This window comes from Falco naumanni, chromosome 4, assembly GCF_017639655.2.
Source record: "Falco naumanni isolate bFalNau1 chromosome 4, bFalNau1.pat, whole genome shotgun sequence".
In the NCBI taxonomy this organism is placed as follows: Eukaryota; Metazoa; Chordata; class Aves; order Falconiformes; family Falconidae; genus Falco; species Falco naumanni.
Window position 1 is genome coordinate 15420116 of NC_054057.1, and position 14721 is coordinate 15434836.

Here is a 14721-nt window from a genome sequence, read left to right on the forward strand (position 1 = left end):
TGTCTCTGTTGGAAAACAGAGGATGTTTCCTCCTTACTCTTGTACTTCCACATTTTATCACTACAGATTTTGCATCATATTAGACAGAAGAATTCACACCCCTCTCCCGCTCAAAATAGACAAATGACACAACATCCAATTCTTTCTTGGAACACAAAAACCTGTATTCACTTCTGTATTTTTTGTTTTGACCCAAGTTTTACCTAGTTCCAGCAATCTTGAAATCGCAAGACTTTTCAACCGCTTCTGTGTCTAAGAATTTAAAAACTAGACCTGGTGATGGCCTCCTATTTTGCTTTGGCTGAGAGATGAAAGCAAGGGATCAAGGTGGAAGATTTATCACCCTAAAAGAAGAGGAAAACAAAGCTGAACAATACACCACAATTTAACTTTTCTGTTATTTTATTGATATTAGTGAAGAAAAATTTAGATTTTATCAGTCTGATGTGTTACAATTGCTTTCTCCGGTGGGTGGACAGCTCCTACTGCTTATTTAAAGGCTAAATAATACTTCCCGATTGCATGATTAACTTCTACACTTTAAGTTCCCATATGGTATTGCTTTCTTCCTCTGGGTATATAAAATGGTCCATTAAGTCCATGATTTTTTTTTCAGAATCAACTGTTATTCTATCTACTGTTTTAAGATACATTCAAATAAAAAGATACTTAAGTTTACTTGCAATATGTGCACACATACAACAGCAAAGAGAGCTGATGACATTTTACTAAAACATTGTAAGTTCATAGAATAAATAGAAGTCTTCAAACACATGCAGTAACCGACCGATGTGTTTTTTTTCTCTCAAAAAATATCCTTAGTGTCCATAGTGCTACTGCAATAACTACTTCATTCAGAAAAAAACAACCCACCCACCTATCTCTCGTCACAAAGACTAAAAGACAGTTTCATTTATACAAGAAATTATCAGTGCTAATGATTTAGTAACAGTCTGGTACAAACGGCAATTCACGGCAATTACGTGTAGTGTGATAATGGTAACAAACAGGGAGCTTGACTTAGATGCCACAAGAAGTGCAAGGAAAGTGGATGTTAAGCTCTCCCCTTTTTTGCTCCTCTCCATCTTCCCCCTCCAAAAAAAAAAAGTCTCAACTCAGCTTTAGAAACAAGCTCCCCCCAGTCTGTTCCAATCCAAGATATTTCAATTCTTTCTACAAGCACCCAGCAGAAGTTTGGGAGAAACAGGCAAAAAATTGCAATATAAGTTAAGATCGCCTGGCTGTAACTAAAGGTTGTGTTAGGTCTTTTGTTTCCTCTCTGAAAAAGCAGGGGGTTGTATGTTTGGTATTGGGAGGTGATTTTTCATTTTAAAACCACTGTGAAATAAAGCGTTTCCCATAGTTTTACCTATGCCAAGGTCCCACTTTGGATGAAAAAGGCTTCTCTGGAAACAGAAAGCAAAATGGGTGGGGAATATTCTCACACCGCTTACAAGGCCATGGTCCTCAACACGCACGAAACCTGAAGGCCAGCGTGAGGACTGCAAGTTGCTCTTTCCAGCTTGTACCGTTCCATTACTAAATGTTTTTTGTGGTTCTCTTCTAAAGTTTCAAGGACGCACCTTTTCCTAATACTGGTTTTGCTACATGTTCTTTTATAACATTCTTATCTGTCAGTCTGTTCTGCAACTTTGACTTCTAGGAAGTCACTGCCACGTTGACCTCATGAGTTGTGAAAACTGTTTTCTTTGGGGGCACTGACAAAGCATGTTTCAGTGACAGCAACACACAGTAAAGCGTTTTCCCTTCCACAATCCAGTGCAGCATTGAAAAACAAAAACAAATCCAAAAAAGAAGTCACAGAGTGTAAGTGTGCCAAACGAAACAGTGGTAGCAGGAATATGTCAGTATTCCAGGTACCCAGTAGGCCTGCTGACCTCAACACAGTATTAATTCAAGTTTGTAATCTTGGGAGGGAGAATACAGAACAGGGGGAAAAAAAAAATAATCATCCATTCAGGCATAATAGCCAGGCACTCCAGTAATTCAGATCAGCTCATCTACAGAAGCAAAATTAAAACTAACACATGTTAAACTGAGTGCTTTTTTTTTTTTTTTTTCAGTATTTAACAAAGCACAGATGCTCCCATACTTCAAGTGATGTAATGCGAGGTCTCACATATCACATTCAATAGCTTTCCATGCACCTTTGACTCAAGTCAGGCTAGCTACAGAATTCACGTTTTCCTAGTCAAGTTATTTTTTGTTGGTTTTGTTCTTTTGTTTTTTTCTCAGTGCATCTTAAAAAAAAAAAACCCAAACCAACCAAAACACTTTTTCAAAAAGTTAGCAAGATAACCTTAATACAGCAATCATAACGTAGAGCCTTTTGCACTCAATTGAACAGCAAAATAATCCAATTAGTTACAATAGATCTGGTACATATTTACACATTTTATACAAAGTTTACACATTTCTCCCATTAGGCACGAAGTTGATTTGTCCAACTCAAGAGGCAATGAAGGGGTGGTGGGAAAAGGAAAATAAGATCAGAGAAAGAATCTGACTATTTTTCTTTAAAAAGACTAGCTGTAAAAATAAAGTCCTTCATCGTAAGCTAGTTTGCTTCGGGAGCTTGGTTCCCATGAGGATCCCCGAAGTGAGAGACGTTGGGCCTTTCATCTGCATGCTGGAACCCACCATGGTGGGGAAGCTCCGATTCCTTCGGATGCCAGTGTTCAGCTGGATGCCCCCGATGGCACTGGTCACGGCAGGGCAGCCCAATGGGAGACCATCGGATGCCAGGCCTCCAGGAACAAGGGCCCTCACTGGTCCTTGTGCCCCACAGAGAAGAGGTCCCTGGTCATCAGTTAAAGGAGGAACTGACGCTTGCCCTGAACTCACAACTTTGGTGATACCGAACCTCTTGACCTTGTCCACGAGATTAAGGTTGGAAACAGACACGTCAGTCTGACTCTCACTGTTCCTGATGTTCTTTTTATTCCTCACCTCCTTCAAGATCGAACTAGCAGGCTTTGAAGCCAAGAAGTTGTCGTAAGGTGGGCTGGTGCACTTGAACTCAAAAGATGGAGGGGAAGAAGAAGGTGTCTGCATAGGTGAGTTTGGTGGAGTGGAAGGAATGATGGCCATTTTAGGGGGGTATGTGCTCAGAAGGGTGCCCTTGCTGGCTCTGTCCCAGCTCTGTGGGTTGTACACTGCTGCCGAGATGCCTCTTTCCTTCAGCAGCCACACCAGCCCCAGAGACGTGCTCATCGTTGTTGTGGATTCCCGGAGGTTAGTGAAGGATTCTGCCAAACTCAGACGCCGAGGAGTACAAGGAGTAGCCACCGGGGTGCCTTTCAAATTGCTAATGCTGCCACAAGCTGGAGTAGGTGCTGCGTTAAGGCTGAAAGCAAAGGAGCAGTCAAGTTATTCTCTCCACTAGGGAATTAAAATTTACTGCAAGCAAGGTTTTTAACCCCGAGCTGGGCCCGTTATCCACTTCAAGAGGGCAGGAAACTGACAGTTCCCAGCTCTTCACCAATGTGTTAAGCACAAAACCATTGTCTCTTACAAAACACATCTCTCCACTTTGCCTACCTCGCCACCTAGTCTCATGGAATTAATGCATTCCCCAACACCCACCACCATATTTCTTCTGATAACCTATCAAATTGACAGGTCCACGATCAACACCTTCAGTATTTATCTCCAGATATATATCTCCTGGCTGTCACTACCCCTAGTTGCTTCCATGAGACAAGGAAATGGAGGGACCAACCATATAAGCAAGACAGATTTACTTTTTAGTGTCACTTCTAAGCACACAGAACTGCTAGTCCTTCTAGTACTGCTGGGTCACAGCAGAGAGTGGCAAAGGAGAAGGGGAATGCATTTGCTACAGAAGCATCTGTAGCAAAGCTGTTGGAAGTTGACATTGCAACCAACATGCACTTCGTAAGGTCAAACCTTTCTTCCCTTCTTTTGTTCAATTTGCTTTCATTAAAGGGGTAAGCGATGGGGGATCTGACTTTTGATGGAGATGCACAACTGTGAATAATCAGCAAAAGCCATGAGGAAAAAAAAACAGTCAAGCTCTTGGCTGTCAATTGGCCAGTGGATAACTGACAACTCAGCAGCAAACCAAGCATGACAAAGAGCCATTCTACTGTTAATTTGGTAGAACGTTAATTTCTATAGCTTGAAACATTGCTAAGTTGATCCCCTGTTCCAGTTAGCTCTTCTCAAAATAAACCATGTACAGGCAGTGGACAATACTAAATGGGCAACACTCTGCACACTTAGAACGAGTGGCTGGTACCACACATTTATGTTTAGTGTGATCTTACAGCATTTTCTTTCCTTAAGCACGCTACTGCTAGTTATGCTAGGGGTTGAGATTTCTTGAGGCACATCAAATAGCATTCCTTCTGGCGCATTGTTCTCTCCCCAAAAGCTGACCATCAGAACGAACACACACTCAATGCACCACCTATTTCCAAAGAATTACCAACACAAAGGAGACATGCCAAACACTTTGGGCCACAGTACGAGATCTCATGGACAGCGAGGTCTCTGTTACTGGCACTGCAGTGCCACCCTTAAAAAACTTGTTTCTAATAGATCGGGCTAGCCACTCTATGTTCACCTATGGATAATCCCCACTCAAAATTTATGGCAGTCCAAGGTACACCATTCATCAAGTAAGGCATGGTGTACTCAGTTATTCCAGAAACAAGGCAGTGGGACATCCATGACATTACATTCCAAATTTGCGTCTATTTGGGAGAATCCCAAGGGTTCCACACACTTTTAAAAAAACCAGCTTTCCAACTTTTTCTAACCATGCTCAAATGATGGTTTTTGCCACGTGTACACACACACACACACAAAACTGAATCCCATGGTAGTATTTCCTAGGCATGGATTCATCCCCTCTAATGGCATTTAAAGGGTCTTGAACAACGCAACACTTGATGCTAACAGAATTCACTGACCTGAGAGCTCACCACAGTTCAAAGGCGGCAATCTTCCCCTTCATCTTGCCAGGTTAGCAAGCAGAAGACACTCAGCCAAGAGGCAGATAAAAACCAACGCCAGTGCAAAAGAGTGGGAAAACCAAGCAGCTAGGAGGGGAAGGAACAGGAAAGAGCAGGATCTTCCCTTTTCAGCAGAGCCATGCTGTTGGAGTGGCTCAGTTATAACACACAGCTTTAGGTAGGGTTCTCTGTACCAAGAAATGCATCAGACAGCCACATTAAGACAGTCTGGTTGGATTTCCAGGCGCAGAGAAGACTCAGGCCAATGAATGAGTTGCATTATTTTTGTCCATAGGGACAAAGAGGCCTAGATGTTATCTTAACTGGAATTTGAGGTCTCATTTCACCTTACATTAATGAACTCTGTGCACCCAATGCTACTGTGCATGTCAGGTTAGACACCCTGGAATGTTTTGCTTTAAGCCACAGTTTCTGATGAGCTTAGAACATCTAATGTTATACAGTGACCAGGTGACACAAGTTAACATAGCAGTACAAACTCTAGTCCAGTGATCTTCTAAAAATCAGCAGTACTTTAGTATCTTTAAGGCACTCTTTAATTAAGGAAATATTAGCCTGATGCTGTGAAGTCTCAAGTCATGTCTTCTTTCCATGGCTAAATAGGATGTGACCAACATCATCTCCACAGTGACTTGCAACTGTACCAGCTTCTACGGTAAGCAAGTGAAACTGCCGAAGGATTTTTATCCTGCAGTTGCGATTCAACAAGAGGAATCCCCTATACTCCTCCCTGTAAACTGTGAAACATGTTTGAGAAAACTAATATGAAGAGCAGTGTAATTTGAAAAGCAGCCTTGCTGAGTGGCTCCAAAATTGGTCTTCTTGCAAAGGCAAGCTCTCCTTGTGTCCCCTTCGTCCTGCCTGGATGGAACCAGCGGCAGGGGAGGACCACCCCTGGCAACACAGCTAGGGAGCACACCCGCGCTGTGGGCAAGGCTGAAGTAAAAGGAGAAGGCAGTTCACAGGTCTCTTTAAGCACTGATCAAAGCTGGACCTTCATAGCTCTGATTCCAGTTCATGGCAGAACTACAGAGCAGTGACAGCCACCGTAGTGCATCTCCCACACTGGCCGAACACAGAAGGACGCAAGTCTTGAACAGTGTGAGGGAAGGAAAAGAAAGAGAAAGCGAGCTTAACTGCATGAACTGACTTTCTGCAGGGTAGGACCAAGTACCTTCTGGAAACCCAGACATAAGCAGTGTTAATTATCAGGCCTCCAAGATGTCCCAGTCAGCAAATGAAAACTACAGCACTCCAGCGAGTTAACAAGTCCAACAGCTTCATTCCCTCCAGCTCCAGATTTGAGCTGCACAGATATTTACATTAGTATTTCTACTAATTTGTCAGCACAGGACACACTACAGTGCAACAAAAAAACCCAAGACATCCCTGAAAGAAAGCGGTTGTTACGTTGTGTTGCTTTTTTTGTTTGCTCATTTTGGTATTGCTTTAACAAGGAAATATTTTCCCCATCAAACTGACCAACACTGCAGAGCAACCTGGACACAACCACAGAGACTCAAACTGGCCTCAGCAAGTCAGACCAGGGACAGTTTCAGAGTTAGACTGAGAAAAGAAACAAATAAATAAGCACCTCATTCAGCTAGATGACATTTAGTCAGGTTAGAGTGTCACCTGGGTTAGAGGCTAGGTTAAAGTGCAACCAGGTAGGTAAATATCCAAACTCTTTGGGTTAGCTGGTGCCACACACACTAGCATTCCTTGTACGTGACCCTGCCAACACAGACACTGCTGGCAGTGTTGCTCACCCCCTGCCACGCTGAGTCACAGTCTCTGCCCTATACCTCCTCCCAGCATAACGAGACATAATGCAGTTTCCTCGTCCTCCTCACATGACCTGCGAAGAATCGTTTATAGTTGGTAAGGACCAGCTCCTTAGACATGTCTGCTGACAACATCACGTTGTGCTCTTCTTCCTCCTGAATGAATGATGAACTTTGGCTTAACTAAGGCAGCTGAAAACGTACCGAATGTAGCTGTCAGTTATGGCTGATTTGTTAGATTTAGTAACCAACATAATCAAGGAGGTTACTATGACCACAATTAATAGCAATTCGACAATGACAAGAAAATCAAAATAGAACTGCAGCCATATAAAAGGATCTCTTCAGTAACAGCGTTGAGGGGAGAGGAAGACAGAAGAGCGTAAAGAAAAACCAGCCAGGCCACAATTAACTAACTTATTGCCAAAAAGGAAGCAGAAAAGTTAAATTTAATCATCACCCATTTCCTTTCCACCTTGCAGGCTTTTGTATTTAATACCCTTACTTTTCAGGTGTCCACCTTATTTTTAGGCAGTTGCCACCAACCTCACATCTCAACAAGTCTGGACACATCATCTCTGAAAGGGGACCTACATAATGGCACACTCCTGCACAGGAGCTGGAAGGGGCCGAGAAAGCAATGAGGCATTGTCCTTCTAAACAGAAAAAACATTCTTTAAATACTGATTTGCTAAGAAAGGAAAGTTCCCTTTTAAGTACGAAATTTACTCACCCCAAACAGTTCTCAGATCTTCACTTCCATAAGGCTAAAGAATTCCCATCTATTGGCATGTACTGCCTATACATGGCAGTTACTATTATTAAGCCAATTCCATTAGTTTCAGTTTGGCAACTCTGAACTAATTTCCAACAATTACACCAACAAACAAAGTAGATGGCTCCTGGTTTTGATTAAGGCATGTTTCCTCCTCCACTCCTCATGTACTCCCTGGATTTCTTTACCTGCGCATGTTTTGTTCTTCTGGGCCAAACGTTTAGATTTTTCCTCCCTGGAAAAATCTCTAATTTTTTTTTGTGAGAGACCACATTCTGTGTATTCACACATGAATACTACGACTAGTCTGGGATCAAGAGTAGTCAGGTTTGGATACTGGAAGCCAATTTAGTTAGGTCTGATCCTGCAATATTTTAACTAGAGACAACAAAATTTAAGGTATTTTGACTGGCCTTCTAAAACAATACACATGGCTCTCAAAGAAAATCAGGATGAAGTAGCTCAAATTGGGAGGAAAAATTTAGGGGTGTATTGCAATTCAGCAATGCAGCTAATGCTTTTGCTTATGCCATTACTTTGCATTTATTTAGAGGGAAAACTCTGACAGAGCTAAATGCTTTGCCACCACAGGAAACCCTTACCTTGGTGTGACTCGTGTGAGTTCATCAGAAGGGTGCAGAATGCGGCAGGTGGTGAAGGTGAAGGTGGAGTTGGTTTGTGACATGCACTTCCCAGGATGAGGTACTAAATTAAAAAAAAGCAAATTCTTTGCATTTTACACAGAAAAGGGGAAAACCAAACTTCTGTGTGCTGATAAGACAGATGCAAAAAGTGATGAGGTACCAGAGATGGGATCAATGCAAGGAAAGTGAAATACACAAGTGCTACAGTGTTCTAACAGACACTTGTTCGAAACGCATCTAGAACTCCAAGGCCAGTGCTGACTAAAAGTGTCTGCTAAAACTTGCCCATGATCACTAACACTGCAGGTAAGTCTTGCTCAAACCACATTTAGGCAAAGCAGTGCCTGAAATGCTAGTCCTCATCTAAACTAGCAACTTGCATCAGTGGGAAATCACAAGCAGCATTTTCTAGTATCAGCTCAAGAGGGCAAAGATACTCTGAATGCTTGTGCATTTCAGCTTTTAGATCGATCCACAACAAGGTATCCCCATCACTTCTCAGTAATGGATCCAGCTTGCTAATACTACAGGAATACAGATTGCTGGGGCGGGGAAAGGACTGACACATGTTATTGTTTCTCTGTCTCTGACTTTTCATATCCACAGCAAGGAAAGGGGCAGTTGTTTGGATCCACTACTGTACATCTGTGACACTTCTCTTGTGCATGTGTTCAGATTCTTTAAGAATGTATGTCCTCTACTGCACTATATAGCAGTTTTTGAATATTTGTAAACAGTGTAGTAAATAATTTTCCCCACTAATGCTGCTGTAAAAATGCCACTCCGTCAGTGTACCAGTAATTTGCGAAAGCAGCAATACAGCTCAATTTGAAAAAAATAAGGACTGAGGCCAATTTCCTTCTTCTTAGTAGAGATACTGCTGCGGACATATGAACCTGCTATATAATGCAGCTGTGGCCATTGCAAAATAGCTACAAAATTTAAAAGCCATGCATCTGAAAAGCTGGTTGAAAAACATCCCGTTAAGTATTACATCAAAGATATCATGATTGCATAGGTTGTCTTACTTAGTAACCAAACTTAGCAGTGGTCAAAAGACATGCACAATAAAAACCCGTGTGTAGCTCCCTCCCCCTCATCCTACCCAACCCTCTGAGCCATTCCCTGATTAAGCCACATTTTAATACCACAGTACACAACTATTCAACACATTGCAAAGGACAGACGGAACAACCAGCTAGACCAGACACCATTCTGAACTTCCAGAGAAGCTTAGCAGAAGCAAGGCAAGTCTTAATTGTGGCTGTGTTCCCTTTTTCATATACAAAGTATCACAGCTCCAAAATAGTGTGTGCAGTTAGGTAGTCCTTTAAGAACACATAAAAGCAGTGTGTGAAGGGCAGCGCATGGGGAGTGTGAACAGTGGAAGCAGAAGTGGCTAAGCATACAGCGTGAGGTAACTTCTAGTTAGCGCTGGAACATACTGCTGTATGTTAAAAAGGATCTTTCTAAAAACCCACTGGAGTGTCATGTTAGCACACTCAAATGTTAGCACAGCATAACAACAAGCTCTACTTCACCTCCAGAGATGGTAACTATGATGCTTCAGGAATCCAGTTGCTTTAGAGATTAGTGTGAGTACTATAAAAGCTATTACAAGGGAGCACAGCCTAGCAATCATGATTCTCTCCGTATTGTAGAGAGTTAAAAGAAAATCTGGAGAAAGAGCTCAAATAACTGGACATGAAAAAAATTGGTTATTTGGAGAAAACAAAGGACTTCAACATAAATCAAGTAGAAACAAAGCCATTATCCCTGGATGATGAATAGAGAACAGAATAAAGCAACGCCTGTTCAAGTTTGCAAGCTCAACCCAAAGCATGTAGCCGTAATACATTAAGTGCATTTTCCCCATTTGTTATATCCATTGGGCATCCCCTCAGATTGGAAACAGGCACGCTGAAGATACATAGCTGCATTAGCAAAAGCAAGACTCATTGCTATTAATGAGTCAGATAGGAGAAGGCTGCTAAAAGTAGAGCAATCACTGAGTAACCAGAGGAAAAATTGAAATTATACAAAAAAAATTTTATCAATTTCCAAGGATGTATTCCACCCTCAAATACCACTAAGAAAGTCCTGTACCAGCTTCATCCTCCATCAGTCAACAATGGGGTGTATCACATTGCTGTAGTATTTTCCATCCTTTGGACACAATACAAAGATTGAGAACCTGTTGCTGTAAATGAACAAAGTTTATAAAATATAAACAAAATCATTCATTCCTAACCTAGCCATTTTACATAAGAATGGCCATCTCCTGAGTTGGTATCAGTTTTTGAGGAAGTAATACAGAAGTTTACAGTAAGAGAGACTATCTTCACATGTACATACAGCAAAGTATTATTTTAAATATAAACATCTGCTCCATGTGACTGTCTGAAATTGAATGTTTTATTTATACCCTCTTTAAAGCACTAGTAGGTTAACAACGAGGCTTCATATCTGTACAAAAAAGAATCTGTACATAATTCAGTGTTTAACAGAATTTACAAAAACATCATGTAATTTCATCCTCCGGGAAACCATAAGCTAAATTGTCTGTGCGTTTTCCCCTTAAATTAAAATTCAAGCTAAACCTCAGATTGCTGCTAGATCATGTTTTCTCTCTCAGTAATTAATGATTCTTACCTTATTAAGCTTTCTCAAACAATTCTTAGGCATTTTGGAAAAAATGCAAAACGTTACAGCTGAAAGACATTCTACCGTAAGCACAAACACTGCTGTAAAAACACCTTTTAAAATACTGCAAAAAAAGGCAGGTACTAGTCAAACTGACTGCGGAGAGCTCCATCCTCTGGTACAACAGAGCTTTCCCCACTCAGAACACAAAGCTGATCTTCTACAGCTCTGAGCTGTTTCAGATCCAGCCTCAGTACTCCAGATGATGGGCCACTCTGCTAGATGCAAACAACAAACAGATGAGTTTAGGATATGGTCTTCTGCTGAGGGAACTCTCAAAAGACCCGTTAATCTGATTTTCAACCAGCACGTGCAGAGGAAGGTACCAAGTTACAGCTGGTAAACCAGTAGCCTGCCCCAGCCACAAAAAGGTGTCAAGACAAATTAAGTTTGAGAAAGATTTCTAAAAGGTAGCTATACTGAACCACCATTAACTTTTGTGCCATTGGTTACAAACTCAAATTCACTGTTATGCTAGATGAATAGCAAGGAGGCAGCGAGCTCACAGTGGGCAGTAAATCTTTGCATTTTATATAAACAACTCTTCTGGCAAACACAGAGTGATTAAAAAATTAACTTTAAAAAAAATATCAGAAATCTTCAGAGTATGACCTGATCCAGACTGGCACAAAGGTAACGTTTTAGTCCAACTCTGAAGCAAAACACTCTGGGTTTTGGATTTTTCTTTCATGTTTTAACAAAAGGAGGAAACCTGGTTCCCTGCTCTTTCAGCAGGGCGCATAGTGGAATTTGGGCATCTCTTTACCACAGGCTGGTGAGACAGGGATGGAACGACAACCAGGTTGGGGAGTCCTTATAGCAGCAGATGGTATTTTAAAGCATTAGAAGTTTTATTTTTTATTGCTGAATGGGAAAAAAACAACCAACCACAAACAACTCTGCCTGCTTTGGAAGAGGATAATGAAGGACCATGAAGAGGCACTTTCTCCCTCATTCCCACTCAGAATACAAGCTACGGACTTCACTTCTGCCAGTCTATGCCACCAACTCCATTCTTGGGCAAGGTGAAATTCCTGAAAACTAGGTCACAAAACCTCATTAGGATCCACAGGACAAGATAACTGCTGCATGCACTTTCTAAATTTAGCAGCATTCGTTCCCTCCGGGTGACTAAAGGTGAGAATTCTGATACCCAGTGCTACCTGTACTGAAAACTCCTGGCTGACGACAGAACAGGGAGAATATAGGGAATACTGGAGCTGATGCCCAGGTTAACTGCTACAACAATACAGAGATGGGTGATAAACACACCAGCTGTAAAATGTGAGCATGGTGCTCCCCTAAAGGCATTTAAGTGCCTTCAGATGTCCTTCAGAAAACACTGCCTTCAGGGGTAACCATGAATGCTGAAAACCTCCAAGAATCCATACATCTATGCCAGAAGCGTTACTCCTGTTACCTTTCTTAAACAATCAACACTAAAATCATTTTCTGAAAGTATGCATTTCCAAACTTTCCATTTCTTTTGCCTTTGGAAACAGCAAAAGATGAAAAGTTGAACAAAGGTGAGTATTCTTTGGACAGGATTTTCTTAGCTTTCTTCTGGCTGAGGTCTCCTTCTCATATGCATATAACCACAGAGCACAGATGTAAGAAGACTTTGAAGTATTTAATGTGGCTTCAACATGAGTTTATGCAGGCTAGGATCGACAAATTAAAATTCTAGCATTTTAACAGCACACATAGCAACTGCTGACAGACTTTTTTCAAAGAAATAATTACTGTGAAATATTCATGCCATTTGAAAATAAAATATATTTAAATATGCATCAATACCTTAGTTCTAAGAGTTAACAGATTTATTGCTTTTCTGTACAACGGTAACCTCTTAGAAATATGTATAGTAATCCTGCTAACACCAACTCAAACATAAGACATTAATGATATGTTTTTGTGATTTTAGGCATCTATTTAGAAAGGAGTCCATGTCATGGTTAAGGTCTACACACGAAGTACAAGAGGGCTGATCCTGTAAAGCAATCAGTTAGTGGAACTTACAAACACAAGTACTGGAAGACCAGCTTGGGTTCATGCACCCAATACTAGCATGCAGTTAAGCACACGCTGAATCAAGTGTAGCCCTTCCAACCTCAAAAAGAGAACATTCATGTCATTATTAAGTGCTTTGAATGGCTTGGGTTTTTTTGTTGAAGGGAAACCTGAAAGGCAATGAATTAACACCACCACACACACCACACAACCACCCCTTCCTCCGAAACAGACTCCACAGTTTTATAATATACAGTTTCTCTCAAAGAATAATAATAAAAAAAAAATATATTGAGGTTATTCAAAATTTGTGCTGCAAAAATCACTTGTTCTAGATGGTTTTAACATTGCTGCATCCTGTAACTTCTATACCGTTCCAATTATGCTGAGAGTCTATACAAGTGACATAGACATTTCAACCTATTCCTGGGTATTAGGCTAGAACTGTGATTGTAGAATTTACAATCTTCCATAAAGTTACTCTAGCCCACACGCCATTTGTAGCTTCATCAGACCAACTGCAGATCATAAATTACATGTGCGTTAATTTCTCCTGAAATGTTCCGTGCCACAGTTGGGATACAATTTGCATGTACGGTAAGGAAGTTATTTTATATATCAATGGATATTACAGGTTTCAATAAAGGGACAGGAAAATTCAAAGAACATAACTTCTTCTTATTTAGTCAGAATGATTTCTGACTCTGTCCAGCACTCACCAAGAAACAACTGATACTCTGTTCCAAATACATTTATTCTGGCTACAAGACACCTTTGGCACTACTAGCAGCACTTGCTCTCCTGAGCCTGGATGTTAAAATGACCTCTCTTGGGGCTCATCTCAAGCAGTACTCTGCATGCCTGCAAAACGGCAGTAAAAATAAGACCTCACAGCACTCTGCTAGAGAAAATCTCCAGTGCAAAAATGGTAAGACACAAGCCGTAAAAGCATACATCATTTGATAATGAGAGACACCTACGCAAAAGACTAAAAACGACTTACACCTGCTGGGAACGGTCCTTGTAGGCACTGTATTTCCACAGACACCTTGCTCTCAGGTTAGAAGACCTGTAGCTCTGGACTGGCACACCCTATGACCTGCTGATGGGAACTGTAGGGAAATACCCTCTGGCTTTTACAAACTTCTTGAACTCTGATTTTTTTCCACAATGGAGCTATCCTGGATTACAAGCAAAAGCACTACCACTAAAGAACGCATTGAAGATAATTTTCTCCTTTCTTTTTTACTTTACTTCCACATTCTCTAGCAAGTGCTTACTCCGTATGTTGCCAACTGGCATCTCCGCTGAAATCATGCAAGCAATGAGGTCATAACCTTGCACTTGTGACAGCACTGTAAGGAACCACACATCCGTACACACCCCTACCTGCACTGCATTTCTTACACAGAAATCTGGGAGAGGCAGAAAGAATGCTGAGGAGGTTTTTTCAAGAGAAGCAATGGCTGCACGCTATTTAAATACAAAATACATTCATAAGCTAAGCACACATCCCTACTCCCAAAAGGCATCCTTCAGCGGGCAGATTTGTGGATCCTAAGAAAGCCAGTGCCACATTAGTAAGTGCCTACTCTGAAAACATCCACAGTTGCCTTCTCCCTGTACACCACCTGACAAATTGCTTCAACAAAAAGCAGATACAGCAACTATGCAACCAATAATGATGTGGTGGCTCATGGATACTCCTAAATCCTAAGCAGCTGGGCAATTTGAAGGAAGGATAAATACCAGGAAATTAAAATTTTCAGTGCATTTGTTCATTC

The 14721-nt window shown here is 41.2% G+C and overlaps 1 protein-coding gene across 8 annotated transcripts in view; it reads right to left on the minus strand.

Moving 5' to 3' along the window:
* Positions 1-384: 384 nt before the first annotated feature.
* The window catches only part of TRAK1 (trafficking kinesin protein 1), a 140467-nt gene continuing 126130 nt past the window's right edge, over positions 385-14721 (minus strand). For all 8 annotated transcript variants that reach the window (XM_040589044.1, XM_040589046.1, XM_040589047.1 and 5 more), the window contains 2 exons: positions 8183-8285; positions 385-3367 (listed from right to left, as the gene is read on the minus strand). In XM_040589044.1, the coding sequence (XP_040444978.1) occupies positions 2569-3367; positions 8183-8285 (902 nt within the window). In that variant the 3' untranslated portion in view covers positions 385-2568. The remainder of the gene's footprint in view (positions 3368-8182; positions 8286-14721) is intronic.